The 12,673-nt window shown below is 47.0% G+C and overlaps 1 protein-coding gene and 1 pseudogene across 1 annotated transcript; both read left to right on the forward strand.

Moving 5' to 3' along the window:
• LOC107121554 (E3 ubiquitin-protein ligase TRIM39-like) lies at positions 1-1,619 on the forward strand. The gene is made up of 2 exons (XM_015424480.1): positions 1-280; positions 1,431-1,619. Exons 1-2 carry the CDS (start codon positions 89-91, stop codon positions 1,551-1,553), a joined length of 315 nt encoding a protein of 104 aa, XP_015279966.1. The 5' UTR covers positions 1-88; the 3' UTR covers positions 1,554-1,619.
• Positions 1,620-2,805: 1,186 nt separating this feature from the next.
• Positions 2,806-11,673, forward strand: LOC107121529 (annotated as a pseudogene).
• Positions 11,674-12,673: the final 1,000 nt, after the last annotated feature.

Here is a 12,673-nt window from a genome sequence, read left to right on the forward strand (position 1 = left end):
CTGCTGGAGGGGAAGGAGGCTTTCCTGCCTGCTGTGTAAAGAGGCCGCTGAGCCAAGGAACGTCCGGCCTAATCGGCAGCTGGCAAACATGGTCAAAATAGCCAAAAAACTCAGTCTCCAGAGGCGACAAGCCGAGGAGGGAATCTGTGAAAGACACCGGGAGCCCCTGGAGCTTTTCTGCCCAACGGATGAGATCCTCATTTGTAGGGTCTGTGGCCGATCCGAGGAGCACGGAAGTCATGAGGCGATTCCTGCAGATGAGGCTGCCCAGGATTACAAGGTAGGAAACTGTGGGGATCCTTTTATTTCTCTGTAGATTTCCTCCTACGAGTCCTGTGCTTCGGCTAAGATGGCCTTCCCTGCACTGGAGTAAGTAGCCCGCCTCCCATGACGGGGGAGGGATAAGCTAAAGCAGCCATAGTGCAGAGAGACCGAAAATCATCACTTTAGTGCCTGGGGACTGCTGAAGAAGAAAGCCCCCGAAATATCCACATTCATGACCACTGGTGCATTCTGGCTTTATAAGTGTCCAGTGCTTGGTAGAAGAACAAAGTTTGAGGGCAGTGGCTCCTTTAAGACCAACAAATTTTTATTCTGGATATAAGCTTTCATGAATGCACACACACACACACTTCTGAACATTGTTCTGCTGCTCAAAACTTGTCCTTCTGCTTCAAAACAACACGGCTACCTACCTGAATCAACACTTGGTAGATTTGCCTGCTTGTCTCTCATAGCCTTCTCGAGTTTGAATCCAAGCCTCTCGGTGGGAATAATGTCTGTGTGAACAATCATGAAGAAGAGGAGGAGGAGATTGGATTTATACCCCGCCCTTCACTACCCAAAGGTGTCTCAGAGCGGCTTACAAACTCCTTTCCCTTCCCCTCCCCACAACAGACACCCTGTGAGGTGGGTGGGGCTGAGAGAGCTCTTGACATAAACTGCTCTTTTTCAAGGACAGCTCATATCAGAAGTGTGGCTTGCCCACGGTCATCCAGCGGGTACAAGTGGAGGAGTGGAGAATCAAACCCGGTTCTCCCAGATTAGAGTCCGCGCACTTAACCACTACACCACACTGGCTCATGAACTTGAGACTGTCATTGTCTTGCAGCCTAACCTACCTCACAGGGCTGTTGTGAGGATAAAATGGAGGCGGGGGGAGCCAGGTTGTATGCCCCTCTGGCGTCCATTGGCTCTCCTACAAAAAGACAGCTATTAGCCAGCTGAGGAAAAAAACTTTCAAGGTATGGAGAGACTCTCAGGGACCTCCCCCGCCCCATGCACAAGACCTTGCAAGGCCAGGAAAGGAACCAAGTGTGTTGTTTCAATTAACTGTTTCTCTTTCTCTTTGATTTTTTAATGCATGTGTGTTTTAAAATTGAAAAAAAACAACAAATGAACTAATGCAGAAGGCTTCCCCCCGCTTTCAGGATAAGATCTTTAACTGCCTGGAGACTTTGAAGACCAAGAAAGAGAACATTCTGGTATACATAGAAGAAGTTGGAGACAAAAGCCGAGAAATGCTTGTAAGTGCCACAATTGCTGGGAAGTGAACAAGAACTGGGACTAGGGTTGCCAGCCTCCAGGTGGGGCCTGGAGATCTCCCACTTTTACCACTGATCCCCACCTGACAGAGATCAGCTCCTCTGGAGAAAATGGCTGCTTTGAAGGGTGGTCTCTATGGCACTGTACTGTGCTGAAGCCCCTCCCCAAACCCCGCCCTCTCCCGGCTCCACCCCCAAAGTCCCCAGATATTTTCCAACCCAGACCTGGCAACCCTAACTGGGACTAGTATCAGGGAAAACAATGCAGGAAGACTCCAAAGCCACAAGATAGCCCCAGTCCTCAGGACAGATATCTGCCATTCAGAATGGCCTCGTCTGTCACAGAAAATAGTCAGCCTAATTTGGCTAAAGGGCCAAACAACATCTCTTATTCCCTTTTTCCTGGATTTTGCCACCTCTTACAATAGACAACCACAGAAGCTGCAGTCTGGATTAAAAGACAGAGGAGGAGGGTTGTTTTTTGTTTTGTTTTTAAAGCTTTCAAAAGTATATTTTTATTCTTTTACTTATACATTCAAATTCAGAGAAAGAAACAAAAACTCAAAAGCATCCAAGGGGTATACTGTAAATGAATGTATAGTGCTTAAACTATGAACTTTAAGGAACCCTGGTTAAAATCTAAATGATCTTATTTACTATACTTTACTCAACATTTTATCTAATGTCTCCTCTGAACGTTTGCACCATTGATTAGTGTTATTGACCGTTCAATAGATGTAAACTTATTCAACTGTCCAGATTATTAGAGTGAGCAATGCATTATAAGAACAACCACCTGTGATAATTCATGTTTGTGGGGAGAATTTCGTATTTTGACATATATTTCACCACCGGTGACCGGAGCCTTCTAAATTTCATATGTGATGTGGTGTAAGGTGTCTGGGTCTCTCGACTTAGGCCAATTAATTTTAGCCATGACAAACTGTTCCCATAGCTTATCATGGCAGAGATACAGTGTGGGGGAATTAGGGGACTTCCATACAGAGGCTATTGTTAGTTTAGCTGTTGCAAGAAGAAGCGACGTGAGGTTCCTCCTGTCTTCTTTCGCGGAGTCATCCCATCTACTCAGCAATACCTCTACCCATTGTGCCCTCTGCATACTTTTATATGCACCAGGGCTCTAATTAAACTAGAACATATCTGATTATTACAAACCAAATTACAAGGTGTAGTGAAAGCACATTTCTTCCAGCAAGTGGAGTCATTACTTCTATTAATTTTGTTTAGTTGTTTTGGGGTCATGTGCCATCTCGTAAGTAATTTGAAATTCTGTAGACGAAGATTAAATATCGTAGACTTGTTCATTGGGGAGGCCCAGATCAATTCCCAATCTTTGTCTTCCCATTGCTGATTTAGATCCTCTTCCCAACGGAGTTGGTAATTTAACTTTGTTCTGGTTTCTGTTGTCACTATCACCTTATAAATTTTAGACAGTAACCCTTTTGATGTGGTTGGGTATAACTTTATAATCTTTTCCATACTTGTCAGGTCTCTCTGGAATATGCCTTGACTTTCCATGGTTTCAGTTAGATTCTTCAACTGAAGATATTGATGCCAATGCATTGGTGCACCGATACACTGGTCAAAATATTTTTTTATCCTTAATTTTCCCTTGATGTGCTAAATCACACAGCCGGCTAAAATTTGCCCCTGTCTAATCCGCAAATGCATTAGGGATCACAGGGTTTTTAAAAATAATTTCTACTTCACCTCATTTTTATAAACAAAAAACAACTGTGGACCCCAGTGATATAAGGAAAAATGAAGACAGTAAAGCAGCGAGGGGGCAGTTTTAGTGGGTAAACCAGAGAGAAGGTAGGATTAAGAGCCCCTCTTTAACCTGTACTGGTCTTTGCTGTATTTTGCACAGGTAAAGCAATCCTGAGGGAAAACTACACCTAACTGAACACCATGTTAGCCTTTGGAACAGGCCTTGGGAATGCTTGAATGTTGGCATTTATTTAGAAATTTATACCCAGTGTTGGGATGCTGGCGACATCCCTCTGGTTTCCCATTGTTTTTTCCCCACCAGTCGGTAGGCAGCGGTGAGAGACACCCGCTATCAGCAGGGCCTGATAAACCTATCTCTACCCCATACTGGATCTATAAAGAATATTGATGTGGTCTCTGGGAAAAGTCACCGGTGTCCTTCCTAAATCGTTAGACCCTCTAGCTTCCTCCTTCCCTCCTTCCTTCCTTCCTTCCCTCCTTCCTTCCTTCCCTCCCTCCTTCCTTCCTTCCTTCCTTCCTTCCCTCCTTCCTTCCTTCCCTCCTTCCTTCCTTCCCTCCTTCCTTCCTTCCCTCCTTCCTTCCTTCCTTCCTTCCTTCCTTCCTTCCTTCCTTCCTTCCTTCCTTCCTTCCTTCCTTTCTTTCTTTCTTTCTTTTTTTCTTCCTTTCTTTCAGAAAATAACAGAAACAGAGAGGCAAAAGACAGTGGCTGAGTTTGGAACACTACGCCAGTGACTGAAAGAACAAGAAAAACGTCTGCTGGCCCAGATAGAGGAGGTGGAGAAGGAGGTAACCAGAAAATGGGACGACCAACAGGCCAATTGCGCCAAGGAACTCTCCTCTCTCGAAAGACTCATCCGGGAGATGGAGGAGAAGCGTCATCAGTCAGGGAGCAAAGTACTACAGGTAAGTCACTGGTAAAAAAAAGTTCAAGGTCATCTTCAATGGGACACTGTTTACATACTTTTTCTGTTGAAGACAAGGCCACATTCGATGAAGGTACATCCCCAGTCCTTGAATGAAATGTTTTCTTGAGGCTTCATCCACCTGGCAAAGATCCTCTGTTTCCCTGCCTGTCATCACCACCATGAATGCAGAGTCATTTGCACTGGCAATGGAGTGTCCAGATGGGAGTTTTGTGTGCAGTTTCCTCCATGCACTGCCATTTCCCCTGTAATCCCCCACACACACACCTGGGACACCGGAAGGCTTTTTAAAAATTGGTAGCTGCTATCATACTTCAGCAAAATGCCTATAACGATCTGCTGCTACAGTCTGTTAGTTCCTCTGACTACCCAGCTTTCATTTTTTCAAAGAAGTGACTGGCGCTTTTCGTTGCATGGCTAGTCCCCTGATATCTCTGCAATGAAAAGGGCGAGACCTTTTTTCTGAAAGTGAAAGCTATAGCATGATAGTAATATATCAGTTGAAAAAAATAGCTTTTTGGTGGCACAGCAGGGGAAATGGTAGCCTTGATGGGCTGACAGAAGGAAAAGGGTACCAGGGAGAGTGGAGCCTCAAAAATCCCATCCAGACAGTATGCTACCTGCTTGGGCTGCATTGTTTTTGGACTGGTTGGACCAAAGCAGGTTTGAGAAGGGATGCACTGAAGACATGGAAAGTCTGAACGGGGGACAATCGGAGGATGAGGAAACGTGAATGTTCCAAATAAACCAGTTGCAGAGAAAGACTTCCATGTGCTAGTGTGGTCCATGGCAGCTGACTTTCCCTTTCTTTCTTCCAGGATATCAGCAGCAGCCTGCAGAGGTAAGTGCATCACATCCATTTTCCTTCTTCGTCATTCTGGACAGGGTCTGAATAATACGGGGCTGCCAGCCCTGTGATGGCACGGCAGAACCGTGAGCTGCTGGGGGGACAGGGTGGAGGCTGGAGAGAGGGGGAGTGTTGCTGAGGCTGTGATGTCACTTCCAGGTGATGACCTGAAAGTGACCCGCCACCACACTGCTCTAGGAATTTCCCCACCTCTACAGTAAAGATCACGGAGACTAGAGGAAACTCCTAGAGCATGCAGCCAGTCACTCAGAAGTGACGTCACAACGTCCACCATGTCACCTCCCTCTGTTTTATGTCTTTCAGCTCAGTTGATTGAGCATGGTCTGTGCTTGAACCCTAAACGTCATTATACTGAAGAAGGGCACAGCACATAAGCATTCCAGGGGGCTTGGGTTGGGGATATCAACATACAGATGTCACACCTGGCCGGCCATATGATCCCGGGGGTTTATTGGACTAATACTGCTCTGGTGGGCGAAGCCTTGACCATCTCATAAAGTCTGGTGTGTGCTGAGGGAAAGATGATCCGTCTCCCAGGAAGGAGACACTGAAACCTATATACACTTTAGGTAGCAAGAAACTGTCCTCTTCATTTTTGTATTCTCTATTTTCACCTCCTAAATATATTTTACTAATTTACTAGAATAGACTTGAAAAAAACAAACTATTTGTCCATTGGCTTTGAGACATAACCTTGAGTTGTTATTGTGACATTCTGGCCACTTGTTAAGTGTACCCTGTGAAGGTGACGGGGAGGTCGAATCCTTATCTCACCCATGAGAACAGATGACTTCAGGAGGACAGTTAGTGGCTGAATGAGTACTCTCTAAGTGCAGCCCTCGGCAGAGTTACTCCCTTCTCAGCCCCCTGACTTCCACGTCCTTAGAAAGGTGTCACTTTGCTTTCAGACTGCCCTGCTAATTCACTGAATTCTCTAGGTGGCAGCAGGGACAATTGAAGGGCCATGTATGGAGTCCAAGAGGTCAAGAAGTCCATGCAAAGTATCACATATGCTCAGAGGGTTCAGAGAAATGTGGGAAACCGCAACAACATCGGATCAGGTTGTCTGTGCCTTTCCACAAGGGGCAGCCACTTAAATGAAGCTGAGGTGTGGAGACCGTTGGCACAGTGGTTCCCCATTATGTTTCGGTTTCATTGCTGGAGGCCTGTGAGAAGACCCTTGTAATGAGGTGGACTCCCTTTTCTAAAGCATTTCCATCCCTCTCTGGAATTCTGCACCTGTCTGTGGCTCCTCTCAGCTGCCTGTGGTACAATGCCTGAATTCTGCTCACTTCCCTTTCTGTTCTCTTACTTCTCTCACAAATGTTGTTTTCCATGAACATAAACAGTTTTTTTCCTGCTAGGTATAAGGAGAGGGAGAACTTTGAGATTCCAGTGACTTTCTCTTCCGACCTGAAATGGAGGCTCCAGGGCTGCTGTGATATTGTTCCCTTTCTGGGGGGTATCATGAAGCAATTCAAAGGTAAGAGTGAATGGCTGTAGGGATTTCATGTAGGTCATTACATCGAACCAGAAATTGGCAAGGCAGACTCTTTGTCACTCAAGAATGCTGACTGAAAAGACAATTCTAGTTCAATGTGGAGAGAGCTTTTGTCCAAGTTGGTCTTCAGATCTTAAGAACGTGAGAGAAGCCATGTTGGATTAGGCCAGTAGCCCTGCAGTCCTACACTCTGTGTCACACAGAGGCCAAAATGCATGTGCCATCAGGAGGTCCACCAGTGGGGCCAGAACGTCAAGATATTTAGCTCCAATATGCATTGCTTTGCACTTGTCCATGTTGAATCTCATTTGCCACTTTGATGCCCACTCTCCCAGCCTCAATAGACCCCTCTGGACTGCCTCACAATCCTCACTTGTTCTCACTGCCCTGAATAACTTTGTGTCATCCACAGACTTAGCCACTTCACTGTTTACTCCCAACTCCAAATAATTAATGAACAAGTTAGAAAGCACTGGACCTGGTACTGAGCCCTGCAGTACCCCCACTGCTTGCTACCTTCCATTGTGAATACTGCCCATTTAGACTCACTCTCTGTTTCCTGTTAACTAACCAGTTTTGCATCCACAAGAGAACTTGTCCTCTTAGCCCGATCTCATCAGATCTCGGAAGCTAAGCAGGGCCAGCCCTAGTTAGTATTTAGATGGGAGACCACCAAGGAAGTCCGGGGTCACTGTGCAGAGGCAGGCAATGGCAAACCAGCCTCTGAACGTCTCTTGCCTTGAAAACCACCCCATGCGGTCACCATAATTTGTCTGCGACTTGAGGGCACTTTCCACCACCACTTTCCATAGACTGTGTCCTCTCCAGAGGTGGTGTGATAGTAGATTAAAGATTGCATCTGTGTAAGAGATAAAGGGACTGCCCTGATGTCGATTCATGAGACTTGGCCAGGTGTCGATGCTCCCAAACAGCCATATTTAATTCTCCTCCTGCCGTCAAACTGGGGGGGGGGGCATAAAAACTAGAAGGTGATGACAGCAAGAGAGGGCTCTTGAGAGGCCACAGGCTCTTCTTTGGGGGGAGATGGGGAGCAGTGAGGGATCCCCATGGGGAAGGATGGGTTTTCCTCTGCCAAATGGATTTCCCATCTTCTGCACAGGGCTGGATCTCCCCTCTTGTGGGCTGGCTGCCCAGTTTGGAGGGACAGCGACCTGGCAGATGCTGGGGTTGGGAAACTTTACGCCTTGTTCCCCATAAGCACCGTTTTGGGCAGGCCAGAGGGCTGTAGAAGGGTGGGGTGAAAGTTCTGTTCTGCTGCTGGTGGAAAATTTAATCTGGATCCAACCACTGGAATAACAGGAATGTAGATATTTGCGAGCAGCTTTGGGAGGAGGATTCCCCCCTCTCCCCGGATGTATTTCAGCACCTGTAATTTTGTGAATGGCTAAAGATTTCCTGTAAATACAATGGTCTGATGTTTAATCTCTGTTCCTTCTGCTTTCCCAGACGCTCTGCTTTCTGATCTTCGGACGCAAAAAGGTAAATTTGGAAGACTTACGGTGGACAAAATTCATAGGAAGGAGGGTGGAGTTGTCAAGTTTTCTATGTTTCCTTGGTGTTTGAGAATTCCATCCTGTGATCATGAGAGTTATGAATGGGTTAATTATGAATGATCAGAAAGAGAAAAGACGGGAGCAGTAACTGATACTAAATGTAAGTCTTTTAACCTGAGAACATGAGCCGTGCTGGATCCATCCAAGGTCTCTCTGGTCCAGAATCCTGTTCCCATTAGTGGACACCCAGGTGCTTGTGGGAAGCCCACAGAGTGGGCATGAGAGCAACAGCCCCCTCCTGCTTTTTTTGGCCCCAGCACCTGGTGCTCAGTCAGACCTCAGACAGGCAGGAATCACTTCCAGATGACAATATGAGGAAGTATTAGAAACGTTGCCTATTTTTTGAAGAAGAAATTGGATTTATACCCCACCCTTCACTACTTGAAGGAGTCTCAGAGCAGCCTTTCCCTTCCCCTCCCCACAACAGATACCCTGTGAGGTAGGTGGGGCTGAGAGAGCTCTTTCGAGAGCTGCTCGTGAGAGAACAGCTCTGAAACAACTTGTAACTGACCCAAGGTCACACCAGCAGCTGCATGTGGAGGAGTGGGGAATCAAACCTGGTTCTCCCAGATTAGAGTACATGCTCCTAAATACTACACCTAACTAAAAGGAAATTTAGGTGAGTCAAATCATGTTGGCTAGTGAAGTAAGTTCACAGGGTAGTCAGTTTTGTAGGTTAATTGGCTTGTGATACTGTTCAAAGGTATACTACCTCTGAGAATGGAGGTTCCATTAGCTATCATGAGTAGTAGCAGTTCAGTTTTGCCACATTTCTATTACCTTTGCAAAAATGCCCTCCTTAACAAGTTCAGCAATCTGCTGAACTAATCATTAAGCAATGGAGCAACTGCAGAATAGGTGGTGATACGCATATCTTGCCTAGCTCCCAACAGTAAAAGAGCTGTGGTGTTTTGTGTCAGCCGTGGTTTCTGAGTAGTCTTTGCAGGAAGACCCACATAGAACTTGTTACATAGTTGGATTACCAACCCTGTCTCCATCTGGAGTAAAAGTATCACCCAGGAAGCCTTGGAATAGCTCCACCACCACTCGTTCAGTTTCCTCGCTCAAATGCGTTTCTGAAGGCTTTGTTCAAAGGCAAACAAGTGGAGTGGAGTTGTCCAGAGGGTCAGACTAGGCCTGGTACAAGAGTTCAAATTCCCACTCAGCCAAGATTAGTGGGGGACCTTGAGCTACTCTTCTTCAGCCTAGCCTACCTCGCAGGGCTGTTGTGAGGATAAACTGAGGGAGGGGAGACTCCTTGGAGGAAGAGTGAGCTATAACAGTGAAGCTGAGCTCTGAGGGGTTGCCCTGCTGTCTACATAATTACTTTTAAATGACTGTGAAACAGGCTCTGGGCAATCAGTACTGAGAGCTGTTTCACACAATGGTGTCTTAAGAGAAGGAAACATGAGAACCCTGCCGATGCAAGGCATGGACCAGGTGCTCAGGAAGAGTGTTGTGACTCTTCCAGCTGCATCTGCTTTCCCCAGATGCCACTTCCCTATTTGCCTTCCAGGTTCAAGTTGGTTATTAAAGTTCTCCAAAAAGGGACCCGTGGGGACTTGTGAGGAGAGCGGAATCCCACTTCCAGCAGTCAATGCTTCAGAGCAGGCTCTGTTAGACCCAGGTTCTTGCTGAGTGGGTGATTTTGGACCAGTCACAGACTTTCAGCCTAACTTACCTCACAGGGTTGTTGTGCAAGTCAAAAGGGAGAGAGAAGAATGATGTAAGCTGCTTTGGTTCCCATTGCAGAGAAAGACTACTTTTCCTCCGGGGGAACAGTTGTTGCCAATCTCCAGGTGAGAGCTGGCAATCACTCAGAATTACAACTGCTCTCCAGATGGCAGATCAGTTCCCCTGGAGAAATGGTGGACTCTGTGTCCTTATATTCTGCTGAGATGGCCCCTGTATGACAGCCAATGTGATGTAGTATTCAGGGCTTCAGAGCACGGTAGAGGCTGCAGGTGGAAAGCAGAAGAGTGAGGGGGAAATAAAGGTAGGTTGATAATTGGCTGGGAAATAGGGTTGCCAACTCCAGGTGGGAAATTCCTGGAGATTTGAGGATTTTGGAATATAGTTTTGGAATATAGGAAGTAAAGCACCCCTGAAAGTATACAGAGTGCCTTTCTCTTACCACTGTACTCTTCCTGCCTCCCTTTCTTCTGTGGCCCCCAAAATGCAGAGGTTTTATAGACAGTGTTTGGAGGGAGGCTACTTGTTCTGCCTACTTTGGCTCCAGCTGTTTTTCCATATATGCTGGGCAAAAACGGAGAGAGAAATCAAATGAACAAACCTGCTGCTTTAAAAACAGAGCTGTCCAAGGGTGGGTTTTCCTTGGGACAGTCAGAACTTAAGCATGTTTGGTTGAGCTTCAGAAAGTGAGTTAATCTCTGGGGCAGATTTCCCTTCCCTTCCTCGTTTCTCTCCAACAGCTAATGTGACTCTGGGGCCGACCCCTGCTGATTCCAAACTCATCCTGTCTGAGGATCGGAGCAGCATTAAATGCCACAGTCAAGCTCAAGACCAGCCTGAAGATCCTGAGAACGTTTTCGATCATTCCTATGTGCTGGGCAGTGACGGATTCACATCAGGCTGCCATTTCTGGGAAGTCACTGTGGGAAATGAGGATGGCTGGGCGGTGGGGGTGGCCAGAAAGCCGGTGAAGGCTACATTCATCTTCACTCCTGAGGAAGGGATCTGGGCTGTGGGGAGGTGGAAGCTCCTGTACAAGGCTTTCATAAGGGGCATTGACCCTCTCCTGATCGTCCGTGAAGGCCTCAAGAGGATCAGAGTCTCTCTCAACTACGAGGGAGGGCAGGTGGCCTTTTTTGACGCTGACAATGCAGCCCTTCTCTACAAGTTCATGGGAGCCTCCTTCTCTGGAGAGACCCTTCATCCCTTCTTTGCTGTGTATGGTAAAGGCTGCCTCAGACTCTGCCCTTGAGGCATCCAAATCTTCCTCCTGGGCTCTGTTGATGCTGATCAGGATGACTATTTAAAACAACAACAACCACCTTATCTTGCCCAGCAGCCCCTTTTCTGGCTTTGCAAAAGCTTCTGCAGGCTGCCATTCACCCAGAACTAACTCAAATGGTGTCTGTTTCCCCCCCCTGAGCACCCCTTCTTGTCGCCTTGTTATCTCTTAAAAGGTCAGTAGTCCATTAAATGTCATAAACAGCCGTCGTAAGTGTCAGAATCGGCCCGAAATATTCATGTATTGTTACCTATAGTCTTCCTCACCTGCTTTTCATAGAATCCATTTTCCCTCTGCTCCCTCTGCCATGTAATTCCTACGGGGTGTGTGTGTGTGTGTGAGTGTGATGCGTCTGGCTGTGCCGGACATGTGTGCGTGGGGGTGCTGGGGTAGAAGTTGCTTTGTAACATTTCTCACCAAGCAAGCCCCAAGGAAGATGCCATTTCCCACAGCCTCGACCTTGGAGATTACAACTGTCTATAGCTAGTGGAACCACTATAGTCTTTCGGTTTCTAGTGCTGCTGGGGGGGGGGGGGGAACAGGTGTGTGTGACAATGGGGGGAAGTGTGACGTTTCGGTATACTATGCTTTGCCTGGGAATCTTTCGCCAATTCCAGCAAGGAGTTCAAACCTTGCTAAGATCCAATTCTCCTCCTAATAAAATTCTCTTCAAAAGAACGGTTGATCTGAGAGTGGATTTACTGGGTTCCTGACAGTATGCTGTTCAGAGATAAAGTGGGAATGTGGGTCATTGGGGATCCAGGCTTTTCCCCTCCCCTCAGTCCTTTCCAGGTTCTCCTCAGACCCCTCGACAGACCCGGGGGTGCTCATTCTGTGTTACTTCAGGGACAAAGTACACAAGGCGCTCAGGATCAGATCTCATACATATTTAATGCAAGCAGGGCCTGTCAGCAACTTGTAAGGGCGGGAAGGGAAGTTGCCAACACTGCCTCCCCACCGTTGCCCCTTACTTGCCCTCATTTTTTCCTGCTATGGGCTGGAGCAGCGGGGGAGGGGGGAGGAAGGACAGAGAAAGGAGGGCCACCTTTGCTCTCCTACCCTGGGGAGCCTCCGGAACACCCCGGAACGGGCATTAAACACACAATAGTACTGCAGAAAACAGTGACATGCATTACAGGCACTCCAGAACAATATTCTAGAAGTGGGAACAGAGAACTCTCACACTTTATTAACCCTTTCCAGGCCAAAATGCCTCCGGAACGGGCAGTAAACACAATAGCAGTGCAAAAAACAGTGGCATGCATTACAGGCACTCCAGGACCATATTCTAGATCTGAAAACACGGAACTCTTGCACTTTTATTAACCCTTTCCAGGCCAAAATGCCTCCAGAACACCCCAGAACGGGCATTAAACAAACAATAGTGCCACAAAAAACAGTGGCCTGCATTGCAGGCACTCCAGAACAATATTCTAGAAGTGAAAACAGGAAACACTCACACTTGCATTAACCCTTTCCAGGCCAAAATGCCTCCGGAATGGGGACTAAACAAACAATAGTACCACACGGGTCTTTT

Source organism: Gekko japonicus, unplaced genomic scaffold (assembly GCF_001447785.1).
Source record: "Gekko japonicus isolate JY-2015 unplaced genomic scaffold, Gekko_japonicus_V1.1 scaffold2589, whole genome shotgun sequence".
Classification (NCBI taxonomy): domain Eukaryota; kingdom Metazoa; phylum Chordata; class Lepidosauria; order Squamata; family Gekkonidae; genus Gekko; species Gekko japonicus.